The following is a 20,716-nucleotide window of genomic DNA, read 5'->3' on the forward strand; positions in this document are numbered from 1 at the left end:
GGGGCTCTGGATTCCCAAAGGCACTGGTGACTGTGATGGATCCAGATTCTCAGGGGATGGGACTGACAGGGAGCAGGCAGGATATGTGTCCCACAAAATCCTCTTCCCAGCTGGAGTCTTGCAGAGGAAACAGGAATTTTTCAAAGGAAAGGCTGTTGGATTATTTTAATTTAGTCAAAGCCATTCAGTCCCTTTGCATCACTGAAAAAATGACAGAGCTGCTGTGCAGACACCTTGCATGGAAAGGAACCTTATAGAAATCATAAAAATTCAGGATAAATGGAATAAGTACTGTGAGCCTGCCTTAACAAATGGGAGAAATGGAATGGGATAACTGGAATAAATCTGGGAGCCTGCCTTACCTTGCAGGTGCAAACACACGGGGCAGTAGAGTGTGGCTGGCTCATGGTGAGTCCTTGTGGGGACATTGGGACATCTTGTCTTTGGGAAATTCTGGATGAGATTTGGGCAGAAGATGTGGCTCATGGGCCATAGCACCAAAGGAAAGCCTTGAGCATGTTAAACAGCTCCCCTGCAGATTTTTCAAGGCATTGTTATTTTTCTGTTGTTTCCATTTATCCCATCCCCTTCCATTCCCCCTCACTCCAAAGGCTGGCAGTGCTCAGTGCTGCTGTGATAGGGGCTGTGCATTTGGAAGAGGTGAGAAAGAAGATTTTTCTGGGATGCTTTTTCTCCAAAGAAGGACAGGATGTTCCAGCTCTCCATCACTGCTGTCCCGTTTCCTCCTGAATGAATAATCAGGCGCAAATTGGCTGCAGCCTCCGTCTGCTGCTCTGCCCAGCCAAGGCATCACTCCTGGTGTCCTGACAAGGAGAGGGCCTGGCCAGAGGACTGAATTTAGAATGCATCCCAAACATTATCCCACCAATCATGCAAAAAAATCCCTCTGAGAAAATATATTAGCTAAGCATCGCTCTGACGGATTATATCCACTTGAGCTCACCCATTTGCCTCCCAAACCCCAAATGGAACAAACCAAAACCAATTTAAAAATAGTTCCAGCTGATACGTGCTGCTAAAGAGGAGCACATTTTGTATCAGCAGTGAAATATCTGCTCTTGGTGTTTTTGGACTCCTTTGGAGATGGGTGCTTGAAGAACCCTTCTCCTTACTCTGGAAATGAGTAGAAGATCTGTAATTATGATGGGCTATAATCAGGAGCTTCAATCAAGTGAAAAAACTTCCTTTTTCACGTGGCTAGGTTTGCTTTGCACTCACTAAATTTAGCTCCTTTGACTGTACAAATTGTTTGTAGCTGTGGGGCCACCAGAAAGGCAGCAAGTATTAAGATTAATTTTTGCTTTGGTTTGGTCTTCCTAGAAATTTAGTTTTCCTATCTGGCTCTATTTAACAGGAAAACAGACAATCCCCAGAGTACTGATAAGTTTTCTGCATGTGAAAACTGGATGGACAGATCAGCCACCTGTAAATTCTCTTTCTTTTATGGAAAATCAGGTTTTTGATGCACATCTGTAAAGGTCACGGATTATCTGTTATTTAATGCATGATTAAATTCTTGTACATTATAATTATTATCACAGTTCATATTTTTTTGAAATGGTGGGACAGGGTTTCGGTGGATTTTTGTGGAAGGGGATGTTTAGTTGATTGTTTTTTCCACTTCTAATTAGTTAAAAAAAGCACAGAGGGGGCAATACAAATAGAAATGAGAGTGGGTATGTGTAGATACCATGGAATAGGTGATGGGTTTCACTCTTTGTGGCTGAAATTCACGCACAATGGCCAGGCAAAGACACGCACGAATTGCACTTCAGGCTACCAGTGGAAGTGTTTTTAAATAATGTGATTAACTTTGATTAGAAAAGGTAAATAGTTAATAAATGGTGAGGAGTTTTGAGGATCATGTGGTCAGAATCATTGAATATTACTACTGGCTCGGTGGGAGAAAGTGTTGAGATGTGAAGGAAAAATCTGTTGATAAATAACTAAAATGTGTAATGGAGCAGCTCCAAGGACAATTTCCAATGTAGAGATGCTGCTTAGACTGAAGAAAATGTATCTCTGTTTCCTCAAACCTAAAAGGTGAGGTTTCAGCCCTAAGGCAAATGCTTTAGGGCTTTTAATGTTGGCCAACCCCACAGAAGTCCCAGTGTTGGGTCTAATTTAGAAATATGCTTTTTGAACTGGGGACTTTGCCTTGGAACTGGATTTTTCCTACCTGATGGGCTCCACCCCAGACAGCTTCTGTCCTGTTTTCCCTGTCTGTAGCTCTCACAGGGCCAGTCTAGGACCAGCAGGCAGTAAAACCTGAGTTTAACAGGTCTAACCCAAGGTAGCAGCTCTTGGGTGCCATCAAGGAGGCACCAATTACAGCCCTGCCGTTCAGGGCAATTTCTCTTTCGAAAAAATGCTCAGCTTGGTTGTTGCTCGTGGCAATTTGGGAAAACATTTGCCAAATATATTGAAGAATTTATTAGAAATTTATAAAATCTCTTAATCTGCTCTTAATTTTTGCCCAGTTTGGTTAGAAATTGTCCCTTTGTCACTCTGGTCTGGGTTCTGCTGATATTGGTAACAGGAGAAATGCTGAGGCTTTCTTTATGGCAAACTCTAAACAGAATCCTTGTACTTAGACTATATTTAAGGTAAATTAGTTGTTGATTAAAGTAAGTTTATAGCAATTGCTGTGTCTAATTACTTTGATTATATAGGTTACTTGTCAACAGTTCTTGTTGCACTTAAAGCTGGGCTGGGGCCAGAATAAATCCAGCAATTTCCATTTCCCTGGGGCTGTACAAAAGGACAAGAGTTCAGGTTTTTAGTGACCATATCTGGAAAGGGAATAGGGAATATTCCAAATTTAGAGCTAAATTGTCATGAAATGGCACATTTTAAGGGAGTGTAGGAATGGGTTTATCAATAACAATAGGAAGGTCCCTAAGTACAGATTAATAATATCTTTTAGGGCAATAAATATGCCAAGAATCATCTGAGGGAAATGTGGAGAAAAAAAAAATCTGCGCTGGTAAAATTCAGTTTAATCTCATCTGGAAACACCAAGGCTGGAGGATCCTAATCATAATTAAGAATTAATCAGTAGTGTCATAACAAGGCAGAGCTCATTCTTTGCACTGTGGTGTGGTGCATCAATGTACCCCTTGTTAAATCCAGCCACAAGTTATTGTCATTTGGAACAGAAAGGTTTTTCAAAATGAGATTTATATTTTAAATTAAAAGACTTCCAGCCTTCTGTTTTAATTATTTTTGTTTTGAAACTTAGACTATTTATTAAAAAAGGAAAAAGTTCAAATTAGAAAAATTCAAATTAGAAAAATTCAAATTAGAAAAATTCAAATTAAAGAACCAGAAAGAGTTAGGAGATGGAGAGGAATAACTCATATCTTCAGGTTATGGAGTCACTGCTGAACTGTGATGTATAAATGTAACAGCTCTGTCAGTGCTGGGTTCCTTAGAATAGGTATTGTTAAATTGCACATGCAGGACCTTTGAATTGATGAATTGATATTCTTTTTTTTTTTATATAGTTGTCAGTTGTTTTATTTATAGTTTGGAACTAGAAAGCCTTGTTCTGGTCCAAATGAAATTCATTACATAGATAAATGTGGTTAAATTTAGCTTTGTTAACTACTTTTGCTAGAGCTATCCCTCTTTTTATCTGGTTTTGAAGCTGAAAGAAATGGTAATTTTCATTTGAATTAGTGGTGAAACATTGGCACAGGTTGCTTATAGAAGTTGTGGAGTCTCCCTCTCTGCAGATATTCAGAATCCCACTGGACACAGCCCTGAAAAACTCTAATTTTTCAACAGTTGTGTACAAACCTGACATATCCAAACCATTGAGAAGAATCAACAACTTTCATGCTTGTGGCAGTGGTTTTTTTTCTTTTTTTTTTTTTTTTTCCCCTAAGTGAATCAAAGGCAGATGCATCCTTCAAATTAAAAGGACAAATAAATGATTTACTATTAAAATTAAAGGTTTTTTATTAAAAAAACTTCCTGTGAATTTAAAAATAGGTGGGATTCAAAGAGAGAGGAACGGGGACTGTCACACCAGCGTGTTCTTCATGCCTGATTTCCCCCTCAGATTTCAGAGCCACTCGTGGGGGAATTCATGGGCTGGATCCTTTTCTCCTGGGAGCTGAAAGGAGCACGAGTCCATATTCACTGAGCCACATCAGCTTTGCTGCTGGGAAATGTCACCCTGAACCATTGCATAATTGCAGCTGGCCCCCTTTCAGGGCAGCACTGCCTTGCTGGAGTTGCAGGCAAGATGCTGAAATGCACCATTTTTATATCAATTTCTGGTTGACCAAACTTGTCCCCAGCTGGAGCACCAGCAGGAGAATGATGAGGTGCCACAGCATTGCCTTGGTTTGGGCATCGTTTTCAGGTGGTTTTCAGATAATAGGGAAATATTAAATTGTTTTAAATAAATATTTTATGTTTATATATACATTTATATATTATATATGTTTATATAATAATAATTTAGTATTATTAAATAATTATCCTCCCAAAAATGAAAGAATTGCCCTGCATCCCAGCTAGTCTGAGGCAGGAAGGCTTTGAATATCCTCCAGCTGTTGTGGGAGAGCTGATTGTGCCTGGATAATTCCAGTTGTGCCTGGATAATTCCAGTTGTACCTGGATAATTCCAGTTGTGCCTGGATAATTCCAGTTGTACCTGGATAATTCCATCGTTCTGGATGCTGCACAAATGAAGCATTTCTTGAACTGATACAGGAGTGAGACAAAAATTCCTGCTGCCCTTTTCCTCAGAAGTTTGGGCAGACCTGATATTTAAATAGGTTTAATAACCATGAAGAATATTCAACATGGAGTAATTCAGGAGCCTCACCAGCCACTGGAGCAGCCTCTTAACGTGAAACTTTGTTATTATGAAATAATCTTGTTTACATTTTTGATTTCACTCTTCAGATTTTACATCCCATGTGAGTGTTTCTTTGTGCTTTCATTTTAGGTTGTCTAGATGTGGGATGAGGTGGCAGTTCTTTAGCTGCCAGCCAGGATTTAGAATAAATTGCCTTGGTTTTGAGAGGCTTTTGGTGGTGGGTGCTGGTGCCTAAAGGAAATAGTGAGGACTTGAGATGATTCCTTTAGTGCCATTTTCCCAAGAGATGGAACTTCTGTGGATCCTGGGTGATGAGAAGCAAAATAAATTAGCTTCTATTTTCACAAAAAACCACAATTTTCTTGTGTTTTTGGACTAGAAATATGGGGACACTTCAATAAAGGGCAGCCCTGGTGAAATTTTAGCTATTTATTTATTTATGTGATTATTTATTATTTACCTTTCTCCTTTGGTTCAGTCCTGTTTGATGCCTGGGAATGCTGCTGATGTGCTGGATTACTGATACAATCACTGAAAATATAGAAGGGGAAAAGGGAAAGAAATATCAATCCAGGGGGAATTAGCAAAACCTACTTTTCCTTCTCCCATCACCTTATGTTTGATTCTTCTCCCTGAAAATACGTGGCACTGTCAGAGGTGTATGTTGTCTTTTTTTTTTACTCTCTTCTGTCATAAGCTCTTCAAAAGCAAAGTTCTTGTTTAAGCCTATAATGATTTTATTTTAGATTTTTAAAATTTATTTTAATAAATTTAAAATATTTAACATTATTAATATTTAATATTTATATCAATATAGTATTGACATTTAATATTAATAAATATTTTTGTTTGGTTGTTTTTTTTTATTTTAGAAAATATTTTATTTTAGAAAAGCTATATTAACACTTCAAAAAACATTTAATATTTTTCAGGCTTCTGTGCAAGCGCTGTGTAAGACCATTTTGTACCACATGTAACAAATCCAATAATATTTGGAATATATATCCAATCTCAAGTACCAGGGCATCTGCTAAAGGGTTTCAGAGCATTTTTTTTGCTGTCTGGTTTAGAGCTAATTTCTAAATGTGTGATCCATAGGGCTTGAAATTATGGATGTGCAATCATTGGACCCAAAAAATGCTGCAAACTGATCAAAGTCAGGCATTCTCACTCTCCTTAAGGGCTGTGGACCTCTAGTTCTTGGGAATTGAAATGAGGGGAGAGATTTATATCAGCTCAGTGTGAAAATATTTTTAATCTTTTGAAGGTTAAGAGGAGATACATTTACTTTCTGATGAACAGGTAAATATAAGTGAATGGGAACACTGATGTTAATCTACTCAGCGCTGTGCAGAAGAGCTGGAAAAAGCCATCAAAGCTTCAAAGTTTGAAATGTTGGGCTTTAAATGCAGTGAGAGACTCAGGACAGTGTGAAAGTCCTGCAGTGTGGGTCTCCTGGTGCCACAGAGGTTACACAACCAGCCCCAAGTTCATCACTGCTCTTCTCCACTCCCTTCTGCTGACCCCAATTCAAGCTGACTTTTGACTTTATTTGAACAGAATTTCCTGTAGCTCTCAGTGCTGGCTCTGAGCTGGGAAAGAGATGTGTGGTACCACAAATCTCCCTGCTCTGGGTGCAGCTTGCTCACCATTAGCATGGAAACACCTCTGGAACTTCCAAACTGTGCCAGGATAAATTTCCATCAATAATATTATTCCAGGTCTGCCCTCGAAGTTGCAAAGACCAGAGTCTGCACAGATAGAAAAGCTGGTTTTTGTTTCTGTGTAGAGACCTTGCGGAAATAAATTCCCAGCATTTTCAGGTGTGATTTGATTTGTGATTCAGATTTGTAGGGAATCTCTTCTTGTCCCAGTCCAGGGGGTGATGTATTTCTGATGTTGCTCCCCATCCCATCTCAGGGGGAAGGGGCAGTGAGCAAGAGGCTCCACTTCTGGTTCCCAGCTGGGGTTAAAGCACTGCCCTGGCTCCAGGATCCCAGAGAAATCCTAAACACAAACTAAACCAGCTGAGGGCTGGGGTTTCACTGCCCTCCTGTTGCCAACAGAGCTTCTGGAGCCGTTGGCCATTCTGCAGTGGGAAACTTGATTTAGTTTATTTAGTTTTAGAAAGTTTTATTTGGTTTAGAGCAAAGTTTTCAGATCTTAATCCTTGGCTAAAAAAGACTCACCCCTTTCATTCTGCAGCTTTTCTCTAAGATAAACAGACATCTCTTAATCTCTGCTGTTTTAGCTTGAAGTCAGTCGAAGGAAGCTGTATCTGCAAAAAGCTGGAGAATTTGGTTATAAATGAGGATGTTTTAATCTTGCTTTAGATGTCTGACATTAAAATATCGATTAAATTTCGTTGCAAGGGATTATCTCTGATAGGACCACAGTTCTTTAGTAGTTCTTTTTGCAGTATTAGGAATTAAAAAACAAAAATATCATGTGGTTTGAACAGTGTTCATCCATCTTGGTTATTTTAAATTTTACATATAACATGTTTAATTATACAGAGAAAATTCCTGTGCATCCTGGTCCATTTTGTCTTTTGTTTGAGTAATTAGAGTACAAAGTGGAAATCTTTTGCAATTTAATTTTAAAAAGTTTTTGTTTTCCTATTTTCCTGTTGTGATGCTGGGTTGAAATAAAAGGCTCAATAGTGATAGAGTATTCTAGCAAAGCTCATTTTTCATGTTAATAAATTAGAATATTTAATGTCATTGTTTTTCTAAAGGAGTAATTCAACCTGTAAAACACAGGAGAACTATATACAACTAATTAAGGCCTCAGATAATACAGGAATTCCTGAAATTTTAATTTAGAAGGACTACTTGGGTCTTCTTGCAGAGTCCTCTCTTCTCACATCAGAAAGGGCAGTGAGAAAAGGGAGGTTTAGTAAAGAGTTATGGCAAAAATGGGAATTATTTCCTAATCTAATTTTGGAAATTGGAGCACCTCTTTAAGTTATGTCCAGAATGTTATCTTCCTTCTTAAAACCTTTTATTAGGCAATTATTTACCAGTGAAACAATTCTGAAAATTCCCTTTGTAATCCCAACTCAGTATCAGGTCAATACTGGCTTTGGATTGGTATTTTTAAGCCTTGGTAATGCAGCTGTACTTTGACCCAGAAACCTATTTCAATCTGCTGGGTGGAACCACGACTTTTTAAACATCTGTCTGGGGTTTCTTCCGCATGTGAGTAGTTGCTGGCAATTGAAATGTTGTGGGTAAATAATCCAAAGGCTTGGGAAAAATGTTTTTAAAAAAATTTTGCAAGGGTCATGACTGGGGGAAGATCCTGGCTCAGTCCTTTCCAGGCAGGACATGGAACAGATTGCAGGTGACCTGTGGGGAGCAGAAGGTCCTTGCTGGAGCTCCCTGTGGTAAATCTCACCTCAAAGCCTTTCCCTCTTCCTTCTTCCAAGGGTTCTGATGCCTTTTGGGCTACCTAAAAACAGAGTCCAGACAGAATTAAGGGAATAAAAATCAGTTTCTATTTATTGAAGGGTCTCCAGGTCCAGTTTGGGCTGCACCCAAAAATGGCCAATGGGTCCCAGGTCTCACACTTTTCTAAGCTGGGTCCATTTGCACATTGGGGTTCATCTCCCAGTTGCAGCTGCAGGGAATGAAGTCATTTAGGGCAGCTTTGCTGCCCCCAAGTCCCTTTTGTTTCCATCTCTCAGGCCTGGGGCAGTGAGGTTCCTTGATTGCAGGCCTGGGGAGGAATTGCTGTGTCTGAGCAGGATGGGGAAGCAGCAGCTGAGCCTGCACATGGAGTTTGGAGTCAGGCACTAAAGAACTGCAGCACTACAAAGAAATTAAAAACATACAAACTGAAATCCTGAAGTTCCATCCTCTGAGGAGTCACTGAAGCTGTTCCCAGCGAATCCTTCCAGAGTAACCCCATCGGGCTGTCCTTGTTTTCCAGGTGCCATGAACCGCAGAATTCAGCGAGAAATAAATTTAGCTCCAGCCCAGCAGGAAGTTTCAGAGGCAGCAGCTTCTGCAAGGGATTGTCAAGAACAATCTGCAAGGAGGCTGCTCCTGGCATATAGATTTTGAGCTGGAACAGTGCAGGGAAGGAAGTGCTCTGTGCCAGCTCTCAGCACCATATGCTTGCCCCTAATGTAATGCACAAAGAATATGGAGACAGCAGCTGCTCTGCAGGGAGGTGGCCACTTGTTCGATTTTGAAACCTTTCCGAAGTGTCTGTTCCTTTTCTTTTCACGGGGATTTTTTTTTTTCTCCCCCCTTGCTTACGTATTTGAATTCAAAAGATGTTCCCTGGAAGAAACCTATTTTTAGGCCATGTTAAGAACAGGGGAGTGTGATCTACTTTTTGTTGAAATAAAGGTAATTTTGGAAGGACTCTGATATTTAGTTTTTTTGTATTGAGAAATGTGGGCAGGTTTTTATTTTCTTGATATCCCCTGGCATCAGGGCATGATGAAATCATATCTATAAATTAATTATTGTCTAGGATTGTCTGACTTTGATGGAAAACTTTGTCTTTCTTTGGGTTCTGGGAGCGTTCCAGTGGCCTGATCACATTCACATTTAATTCAATGACAATTTTCACTGAGTTCAGTGGCAAAGAGAAGCATAAATGAGGGTTTAGATCTAGAATGAGAAGAGCTGGATTTAATATGCCCAGAAAAATGGATCTTCCCTGGCACCCATCACTACCCCAGCACTGAAGTTGGTTCCTCTGTTGCTTGGAAAATGCTTTGAGTTCCTGGCAGATTTCAGGAGCCCTGTGCCTGCAATCCCAGGAAAAGAAAGCTTATTTGTGTAAACAAAACTGGATTTTAAAAGGTATTTTTCTGACTACTGAGTTTTTCACTGGATTCCAGATACACCTCACTGTGAGCACTTGCATTTTGAATTAGGGATTCTTAAGTGAATTTGAGAATCCAGAGGGAAGTTACATCACAATATAATGAGGTTATAGCAGGACAAGTTGTTATAGCAGGTAATAAAATTAATGTATCACACTGGCATTTTTGCTGAATGTCAGTGTTTTACAGTGACCCTGGAGTGATGTAGAAATGTCATAGCAACACCAGAGTGACCCACATTAGTCAGTAAAAATGATGGTTCACATAAAAGAAAGATGTTACAATCCTTTCTGGAAAGATAAATCTCTTTCAGACAGAGATTTTTGGGTTATTCTGTGTTGTTCATCATAGCTGCTTCTCTCTGAAAAAAAAAAAAATTGCATTAATCTATCTGTCACCAGGTATCAATCTTCCTGCTGGTAGGGAGATGATTCTTTTGGAAAAATTAATATTTATTTGTTTACTTCAGTTCTAGACCAGTCTTTTATCATCTATCTGACCTTCATTTTTTGAACCAGCTGCAATTGGTGTTTTCTGGGATAATTAATTACTATTGCTTATTTAAAAAGTCCCCTTTTCCCTTTTTGTGGCCAAACTTGTTGCAAGAATTCAAATCCAGAAGGATGGGTGATTTGCAGCTTTAATCATTCCTTTTTGTGCCCTCATCCCAGTGAGGGACAATGTATGAAATTCCATCTATAGGAAACCCATTTTTGATGTAAACTGGATTTTAATGTGAAATTAAATACAGATTCTGAATACAGTCCTGCAGTCCCAATTCTGCAAAATGTGAGGTAAATGTTTAATTCACATTGAAAATGTGACTTGGAGTCTTGTCTTGAGCCAAATCAAAATCTCTTTTCAGTGTAAATTAAAGCTGTGAGACGATTTCTTGCTTTTATTCCTACAAAGGGAGCTTAGCCCTAGCTTAAGGAACACTTTCCTAATTTTACTGATCATATGAAAATGTAAGTTATCAATAGTTTACTGGTCACACATTGGCCACGTGCAGTCTGGGGTCTTGGCACAGGAATATTTTGTTCAGGGTGTACAACACTTCCAGGAGAGTTTGTAAATTAAGTGTTCATTCCTATTTTAAAAGGGAATTTAAAATCTTCCTTGTCCTTCCTTCTCTCCTTTTGAAGGACTGAGAATTGGTAGGAGTTGCACAGTGTTTAGCCTACTCCATTTTCTCTAATACACATAGAATTTATTTGTCTGAAGCAGCAGACTAAAATAATTCTAGAAAGGGGTACATTTAGACAAGGAACTATTATTTTATAGTTCTTTTTTTCACTGAGTTTTGTTGTTATGGTTGGATGGAGATTTATTTTTACATAAAAAAATGCCTGCCAGGACAAAAAGATGATAGAGATTTCTTTAACTCACTGTTTAAGCTGTGAAAATCAGCAAGCCAATGGAATTCTAAACAGGAGAGAAAAGGAAATCCTCTCTTTCTGACAAGTGAGAATTGCTTGGTTTTCAGCCCAAGGAAAGTTACTTCCTTTTTAATGGATTGCCCAGCCTTCACACGCTGCCAATGGCTAATTTAAGAAAAAAGAACTGCAAGAGACCCAATGTGGCAAATATCATCTGGAGAAATATTTCTTGTTGTGAGGAGATGCTTCTGGTCTGTTGGAGCTCCATGGAGTTTTAACCTCACTTTTAAAAACTGGAAAACTCATGTCTGCACGGCTCAGATATTAAACCACGCCTGAAATTTACGAACTGTGAAGTTAGAGAAATTAATCTCCAATTTTTATTTCCTCTCTCCAGCCACCAGAAAAAGAGGGCGGGCTGCCCCGCCAGGTGGGCAACAAGACAGAATGTGGCCTCTTGGGCTTTGTCCTGGATCTGAAGCAGGATTACGAGCCCGTCCGGAGCCTCATCCCCGAGGAGAAGCTCTACAAAGTTTACACCTTCAACTCCGTCAGGAAGTCCATGAGCACGGTCATTAAAATGCCGGACGGCAGCTTCCGCATGTACAGCAAAGGAGCCTCCGAGATTGTTCTCAAGAAGTAAGTGCACTGTATCCCTGGCCTCCAAATTGCATCCCTGTTTTTCCAAAATGCAAAACATCCCCATGCTAATACGTGAGAATTCTGGTGTTTGGAATTTGCTGCCTGCACTAGAAATGGGGCACACTTTGGCAGCATAAGCTGCCATTATTTTTTAAAAAAAAATTTTTAAAGTGATTCTGGGAAATTGGCCTGTTTTTCTTACCAAAGAATTGGGTCTTTTGGTGATTTACAAATTGGCTTTTGGTGATTTACAAATGGATTATTTACGTTCGACGTGTTAGTAAAAAAAGCACTTTTCGATTTCACTGTAAGTTGTCAGCACATTGATTATTGAGAAAATAACTCATGAAGGGCTCTCGGTGTCCGTGCAATAAATTACAAATTCTCTCCAATATTTTGGTAGTGAATCTTCTAGAAATTTCCAGCAGAAACTCAAAACCTGACATCAAAAAAGGAAAGCATTGACTGAAATGAGCTTATGCAGGAAATGCTTTGGCAGTCATGAAGATTCACACTTGATGCCTTTTTGGGGCTACCTAAAAACAGAGTCCAGACAGAATTAAGGGAATAAAAAGCAGTTTCTATTCACTGAAGGGTCTCCAGGTCTATTTTGGGCTGCACCCAAAAATGGCCAATGGGTCCCAGGTCTCACATTTTTCTAAGCTGGGTCCATTTGCACATTGGGGTTCATCTCCCAATTGCAGCTGCAGGGAATGAAGTCATTTAGGGCAGCTTTGCTGCCCCCAAGTCCCTTTTGTTTCCATCTCTCAGGCCTGGGGCAGTGAGGTGTCCTTGATTGCAGGCCTGGGGAGGAATTGCTGTGTCTGAGCAGGATGGGGAAGCAGCAGCTGAGCCTGCACATGGAGTTTGGAGTCAGGCACTAAAGAACTGCAGCACTACAAATGGATGAAAAATACAAAAGCTGAAATCCTAAGGCACCACACTCAGTTTTTATTCTCTTTTCCTTGCCCAAACCAGGTGTTCCAGGATCCTCAACGCAGCTGGGGAGCCTCGGATCTTCAGGCCCCGCGACAGGGACGAGATGGTGAAGAAAGTGATTGAGCCCATGGCCTGTGATGGGCTGAGAACCATCTGCGTGGCTTTCAGAGACTTCCCCAGCAGCCCTGAGCCTGACTGGGACAATGAGAATGACATCTTATCCGACCTGACCTGCATCTGTGTTGTTGGCATTGAAGACCCAGTAAGGCCAGAGGTACATCCGATTTTTATCTTATATAAAACTGGACAAAACCTGAATGGCAAGTTTCTTACAGGTTTTATCTCTCTTTTTTAATTAGCTCTGTCAAAGAAGCTGAAAATCAGCTTTAGAAATGGGTTTTACTTGATGAAAAGCCAAATAATTAAGGTGATAAAATTTGGCTATCAGTCAGCTGGTATTTAAATAAAGGAATATAGGGCTTTTTGCACTGCAGGACTGAGATGATCAGCAGAGGTTTTGTAATGCTCCCACATGTTAAAGAATTTTCCTTTAAGCAGTGCAGTGATGTGCAACTCTGAAAGCAGGGAAGACAAGTGCTGTGATTAAAATTGCCATTATAATGGCAGTTTCCAGAGAAACTGATATTTTGCCATTTATCGTAATAGTTGTCACTTTCCTTAAGATTGTACCTAGTGACTACTCAGGAAAATTTGTTTTTAATGTTGTATTTGAACAAGGAAAGGCTGCAGTTGTCATGGATATCACATTTACATGGCTTGTACAAATATATGTAAAATTACAGCTCAATTCCCCTGAGTAAATCAGTAGTAGGTGTGCACATGGGAAGCACATCCCTGCTTCTACACTTGTAAATTATATTCCCACAGAGATACAAAGGGTCGAGTTAGAGAATTCTGATCTCTCTCTTTGGTGCTTGATAATTAGTGGAGAGTTATTAATTCCACGTTAGGGCTTGGAAATGGTGGCAGTAAGTTCGGAACTAACACCACACAACCCCAGGTACCGACTGCACAGCTGTGCCTTGCCTCAAAATGGATGTTATTTTCTTTTTTCTTTCTCGATATGAAGGTTAAAATATAAAGTAAATCTTGCTTAGGTGACAACTGGATGATAAACTCCTTATCTCCACAAAGAGCAGATAAACAGCATCCACTTTATCTGTCATCAGATGGTCTCTTGCTGCTAATCCATCTGTCCCCACGCCTGACATTGCAAGCCTTTCAAAATGTTGGAAAACGTCCTTTAGAAGTTCTGTCTGCAGTGTTCCTTTAATGCTCCAGCTCACATATATGGATATTTTACAGAAAATATTTTGTAGAAAATACAGTTATTTTCAGAAATATTTTGTGAGGTATTTTTCCAGTGGTCACTGGGACTGTGAATCAATCCTCTCCCCCTCCTAAATGAAATCATGATCCACGTTAGAAAACAGCTTTAAGTCAGGTTCCACGTGGTGTGGCAGACTGAGGGATTGGGGAGCAGTGGGATTTGCAGTTATTATGGAAAATAGCTGCAAACTCTCCTTTTATGTGTTTGTTAGGAGGGTGTTTTGTAAGAGAACTGCTCTTATCTTGCAGGGAATAATTTCTTGGGAGCTTGAGGTAAAAGTGAATAATTCTGCTAAAAATAGAGGGCAAATCTGACTTCTATGTAAAGAATCAAAAAGATGAAGGCAGGAGCACATCTTATTTCCAAACAAACATTTGAATATTGTATAGAGTTTCTTGTAGGTTAACACCAGAACATGCAGGAACAGTTCTACTGTAGGGCAAAACACATGACAAAATATTTGTAATTTCAGAATTTTAGCAAATTTTGGACATTTGGGATTTGAGACTTGGTTTTTTGGGGTTTTTTTTCCACCTTGTCCCTTTTGACTGTTCCAAGACGGCAATAACATAATGAAAATATTTAAACCAATATTTAATTATTACTATTCTGCATGCTATAAGAAGCAGTACCTTAGGGGAAAGAAATGAACCAATAAACCCTGAGCCAGGAGAAAAACATAAAGTTCAGAAAACTCCCTAGGTTTGGAATATCTGACTTGGTTGGAATATCATAATGTGCATGTGTGAAATCCCCATTGCTGATGCAAATACTGAGATGTTGAGCAGTTATAGAGAATATTTTGCCAAAATGAAATCTGCTCATTAAATTGACTCCCCACTGGAATTTATGCATTTTCAAAGTGCTTTCTGTAGGGGAAAATAAAAGAACACAAAAATTAGAATTCATACTAAAGGAGCTGTTTCATCAATATTCTCATTATTCATGAGTGTCAGGATTTATTTGGATGGAGGTGATAGATCAGGTAATTCCAATAAAAAAGTGTCCCCATCCTGGCAGCCTTTAGCTTCCCTTCATTTCCATTCCTGTGTTTCCTGGGGAAGGCTCAGGATTTTCCTTTTCTCTGAGGTGGTGTTGGGCTGTCCCATGGATGCTGGGCAGGGAGCTCCTGTGCCTCCAAGGAGTGATTCCACATGGGAATACCGGCTCTTTCGGAGGAGTCCTTCCTCCCTCCTGCTTCCAGGGATATTCTTGGGATACTCAGGGAGATTTCTGGCACTCACATCTCTCCCATATGCTAAAAAACCCAGTTTGAATGAGTTGTTTAACACTGATGTCCAACAACTGTTCAGTTTTCTCTGGAATGCCCACCACGGACACCCATGGCTTTTCCATATTCCCAGGTTAATTCAGACACCAGCTTAGTCATCACCAGCTGCTGGATTTAGCAAGCACTGAACTACTTGCTTGATATTTATATTTTGTGGGTGTGTTTTTTATTTTTCTTTGATAAATACACAGGAAGGGAACAAACAGAGTGATGCCCTTCTCCTGCAGAGATTCTCTGTTGATCCTGACACTCTTTCTGGCTTGATTTTAATGAGCCTGAACTGGCTCACACTGATTTGCCAAAAAAACGCCTCCAGTCTGTTATTCCTGGGAGATGAACATAAATCCCTTCCAAATATCTCCTATTTATTTGTCACCTGATTGGGAAAGATATTCCTGCATTGGGTACTTTGTGCATACGTGATTGCACTGGAGGTTTTGCTTTGCAGAGGGAAAATAAACCAAAAAATTGTGAAATGTGTACTTAAACTCTGCAAAACTGATGGAAAATATCTGCTTCCTCTGCCCACTCAGTCTGCCAACACTCTTTCTCCCTTACAGCAATAAAAAGAATATGAACAATATTTTAACTGTAATTACTGTACACACTATTAAATCAGATACCACCCACCAGCTGTCCAGAAAATGACAGGAGAGGAAAACAGAATGATTTCTCCAGTTAGATGTGAGTTTGAGACATGCTTGCAACTGGGGCTGTCCTCCCCTGACCTTGTTTAATAGGACTGACACTTCATGGGAATTACCCTTTTTTGCTGCCTGCACTGTAATTTATTTTTCCCCTTCACGCTCCATCCACTGGGCTGCTTTTCCAGATTTCCATCTAAATCTGTCCTGTCCTATGCATGAGGGTCACCACAGCTCCAGTGGGTACCAAAAGCATTTCCAATTGACAAATGGGATTTAGGCAGGATTATTAATGTGGAAACTGGGGAGGTCAGGGCTCATTTGCTTAAGGAACAGATTTAACCTGATCTTACATTCCCCTACAGAAACCTATTTCACATCACTAAAAGCCTTCGGGTCTAAATAATTTTTCCAGGGTGTACAATTTGTGGGGAAAATATTCCCAGTTAGAGGTGAGGAAACAGGAAGATAAATCTCTGTCCCTGAATGCTGCCCTTGATTTTGGGATCTGTGTTGGCAGAGTCCAGCAAACAGCAGGTTTTTTCCTGGGAATCCTGGGCAAAGTGCTGCTCTTAGAGTTGGTTTGGGTGGCATATTGGAAAACAGGAACTCCACAAACTGCCTTTAATAAATATTCACAAACATGGTGTGAAATTACTCCAGGACTGGCAGAACCATTTTCTGTGCTGGGGTCTGGGGGTTTAGGGTTTTCAGTGCAGACCCAGAGCATTCCTGGCCCCAGGAAACCCCTCAAAGCCAAGATTTGCCACACTGGCTCAGAGTAAGGCGTTTGTCATAAAAGCCCTCAGTGCTGTCCCCTACTTGTGGCTAAAGAGGAAAGGAAAATATTGAGAAATCCATAAAATTAGCAGTGTAGTGTTGGAGATGGTGTCTCCTTTTCTCAACATTTTCTGCACTAATGGATGACATGAATCCACTCAAATTGGCATTGAGTTCCACAAAACATTTATATCTGTGCTGGAGGCTGTGATCAGCAAGGTGCACTGAATACTGACAGAAATATCCATTTTCATACCTTTGCTTAAACAGTTGTGTTTTTTTAAAATATTCTTTAACAATTATGCATTGCCATCTTCTGAGCTGGGCAGTTCACATCCCTGTAGCTCTGTGAAGGGCTTCAGCCTTCCTGATGAATCCTGGGGTGCTCTAGACTCTTGCAGGTAAAAATGAAATTTAGAGAAGTGGTGCTGTGCTGAAGAACAACACCCAGGCTGTTCTGGACATGTTAAACACATTCCTTATTCTCCTATTTTAAATAATATTGCTTTTTTTCTCTTGAAGAAATAATGCTTTCATAACAATAATGCAAAAGAATGCAAAAATGTGATGAGACTGAATTAATTGGTTAATGGTATTTACTTAGAAATTATCATTAATTAGGATGTAGTTAAAGGGAACAGAACTTTTTCCCCATCTGAAACTGAGCTATAGACATGGAACCTTTCTATAGCCTTCATTTACCAAAGTAACTGGATTAAAATATCTATATTTAATTAATAGGAATCAATCTTTGCTTTTAATTCCTGAAATCTTTCTTGGTTGGTTGTTTTTTTTTTCCAATAAGATGTGTATGATGCCAAGTCAGAATGGAGCCCTTACATCAATCTCACAGCCCTTGTTACACCCTGAATTCTGTCTCCATGATACATTTCCTGTGCAGAAGTTTATCTCATGCAGAAAAAGTCATAAGCAAAATCAGGCTTCATTTTTATGATTTCGAAATACATAAAATACTAATTTTTAACTCCTGTATTTAGGAATTCCACCTGTTGACAAGCATGAATTAAGTAGTGCTAAATCACAATAACTTTTAAAATCTCGTTGAAAGGAAGGTTTGGATCAGAAGTAAAATCATTTTCTGTACAAAATGTTTGTATTCTCCATGCATATTTACACATGTTGAATAGTTATGATCAGCATGCTAAAGGTCAAAAAAGCTACAGAGAACTCATTTTTTATTCAAGCCAGGAGAAAATGTAAGGAACTGACCTAAAAGATATTTTTTTGTGTTTAATACAAGATTTGCCTTGCCTGTGGAGTAACCCCAACTCCACAACAGTCAAGTGATAATAGAACACATCTGATTTCCTCTTTCTGCTGCAGGCATTTCTTAGCCTGAAATTTTCCAGGATGGGAACACCTGCATTGTGTTTTATCTCTGATCCAGGAGTCCTCTTTGCCCTTGCCTTGCTTCCGTGGTGCCCTGGAGGGGCTGCCCAGAGCAGGGGCCAGGCAAGGGGAAGGGAATAAAGTGGGCATTTATTGAAGGCCTTCCCCAGGCACACCTCGGGCAGCCAAAGCCTCCCAGAGGCTGCAGCCAGCATGGACAATGGGCACCAGTTTCTCACACAATTCCCAGTTTGCTCCAGTTCCATAGCGGGGCTCATCCTCCAATTCCAGCTGCAGGCAATGAAGTCATTCAGCCCCAGTTTGCTCCCCACAACTCACTTTTGGTCAGACTTTTTGGGGCCTGGGGCACTGAGGTGTCCCTGAGATCCAGGCCTAGAGAGGAATTGTGTCTGAATAAAACCTGAGGACAGTGACAAACACTGTCTGTGCAGTTTAGAGTTAGGCACTAGAGCAGTACAGGATTTTGAGAATATAAAAGCTGAAATCCTGAGGCATCATCTGCAGGTGCCAGAAGCCATCCGGAAGTGCCAGCGAGCCGGGATCACCGTGCGCATGGTCACCGGGGACAACATCAACACTGCGCGTGCCATCGCCATCAAATGTGGCATCATCCACCCAGGAGAGGACTTCCTCTGCCTCGAGGGGAAGGAGTTCAACAGGAGGATCCGAAATGAGAAGGGAGAGGTAAATAAAACTCGATGAAAACACTGAAATATTCTCCCGCGCTGGTGGGTGCCTCACAGCAGTAAAAACTGTTTGGAAAAATTCATGCGTTTTTCTCTCACTAAATTTTTGCAATTCAAAGCTGCAGTGAAATTCCAGTCTTTACTCTTTCATGATCAGTTTAGTGCTGGCCTAATTTTGCAGTTTTTAGAACCACTGCACTACTCCACAAGAAATCAAAACTAAGCCCATTAAAGCAGGTTTATGGCAAGAAGGAGAAGGAGCTCAACAGCAATTTTGCTCCCAAAAATGCCATCTGTACTGAGAACCAGCTCCTCTCATTTCTTTAATTTATTCTACTTTCTCTAATGTTCTCACAGCAATGATTTGCATTAAAAAAAAGATATCCTTTGGAACATTTTTAATTCCTCATCAAAGATGGAGCTCCAAGACAGTTCTAAAAAGGAAAAATATATTCTGGCTGTTGAGTCCATCATAAATGAGTGGACACAGTCATTTGATCCCTGCATTGATGGGTGGAATCCTGGGAATGTTAATACACATGACAGGTTAGCCTTTGTTCCTGTTGCTACACTGGAAAATCTTGCCATTGTTGGTGCTAAATGACCAATTTGGGTTCTCGTAAGGAGTAAAACAACAAACTTGTGAACAGGTTTGATCAGCTTTGAGAAACTCCACTATCCTTAATCTACAGTGACGATTCTGGGTGGAATTATCCATAAATATGATAAGACAGGCTGGTTAGGTATTGTGGAAAAATTGACCTGTGTTAGCCAGCAGCTGAGCCCTGTTAGTACTGGCCTTGTCTTCACTTGCAGCATCGATGGCTGCTGGAATTTTTCTGTGCTTTTGGAGAAAAGCTGCATGTTTGAGCAACCAGGGGAATTTTCTCACACAATAACATAAGTTCTTCTCATCACAGGCTGGTGGTTTTACTGTTTGGGTTCTTTTTTTGTATTCCCCACCCCCTGCAGATCGAGCAGGAGCGGATTGACAAAATCTGGCCAAAGCTCCGGGTGCTTGCTCGCTCTTCCCCCACGGACAAACACACTTTGGTGAAAGGTGGGTGCAAACTGCTTTTGTGGGGGTGGAAATCAATGATAACGATGTTGGAACACATCATCTGTTTCAATTTCTCTGTTACAAATCCACCTGAGTTGTCATTAACTGCACATCCCTACACCACACAAAGAAGTTTTCTGGCTCTCGTGTTTGTGTTCTACCTCAGCCTTGACATGGAAAATAATAGGAAACTCCTTGGCAGGAGTAAGAGAAATACCAGTAAGATGCCTGGCAAGTGGACTTAGGCAATCTCATATTTGCCTTGTGACTTTTAATTGGAATGAGGCTCGAGCTGGGAAGGGAAAATGTGCATTTGGCGGGCAGAAAGAAAATATTGCTGGGAAACAAGATATAAACAAGAGGGGACATAGATTTTTTGTCTTCTCCTGCACTGCTTTAGGAGAGAAACAAGAACAATCACATTCAGAGTGAATCCAATAACTCCAGTTCATCTCTTCTTCCACAATTATCTTAAAGAGTAAGAGAAAAAAACCTTTTCCTGTCACTGCAGCAGTTATTGGGATGGTGGAACTGGGAGCTGCTCAGTGGAGATGCGGATTCTCAGCCAATTCCATTTTTCCTACAGGCTCATCTAATTGTGTGATTTGCATTGGCTTCCTTTAGATTCCTGTATTTTTAGGATCTGTCCTGTAGGAGCTGAACCATACAAACTCCATTCTCTCACCATGTTGTCTGCAGATGGAATGCTCCCATTAAAGAGGGAATGGTTTGCAGGGTTTTTTTTTTGCTTTTGATGACTTGACATCTTATTCAGTCGACTTTGAGGCTCACACTTAAAGGCTGATGAAATCAGGCAGTTTTTGAGCAGGAAAAACCTCAGTTTTGGCCATGCTCAGGTGGAAGCCCCATCAGCA

The 20,716-nt window shown here is 40.2% G+C and overlaps 1 protein-coding gene across 5 annotated transcripts in view; it reads left to right on the plus strand.

Moving 5' to 3' along the window:
- The window catches only part of ATP2B2 (ATPase plasma membrane Ca2+ transporting 2), a 398,648-nt gene that overhangs the window by 334,658 nt on the left and 43,274 nt on the right, over positions 1–20,716 (plus strand). For all 5 annotated transcript variants that reach the window (XM_058845506.1, XM_058845507.1, XM_058845511.1 and 2 more), the window contains 4 exons: positions 11,475–11,716; positions 12,698–12,932; positions 18,600–18,779; positions 19,754–19,841. In XM_058845506.1, the coding sequence (XP_058701489.1) occupies positions 11,475–11,716; positions 12,698–12,932; positions 18,600–18,779; positions 19,754–19,841 (745 nt within the window). The remainder of the gene's footprint in view (positions 1–11,474; positions 11,717–12,697; positions 12,933–18,599; positions 18,780–19,753; positions 19,842–20,716) is intronic.

This window comes from Poecile atricapillus, chromosome 9, assembly GCF_030490865.1.
Source record: "Poecile atricapillus isolate bPoeAtr1 chromosome 9, bPoeAtr1.hap1, whole genome shotgun sequence".
Classification (NCBI taxonomy): domain Eukaryota; kingdom Metazoa; phylum Chordata; class Aves; order Passeriformes; family Paridae; genus Poecile; species Poecile atricapillus.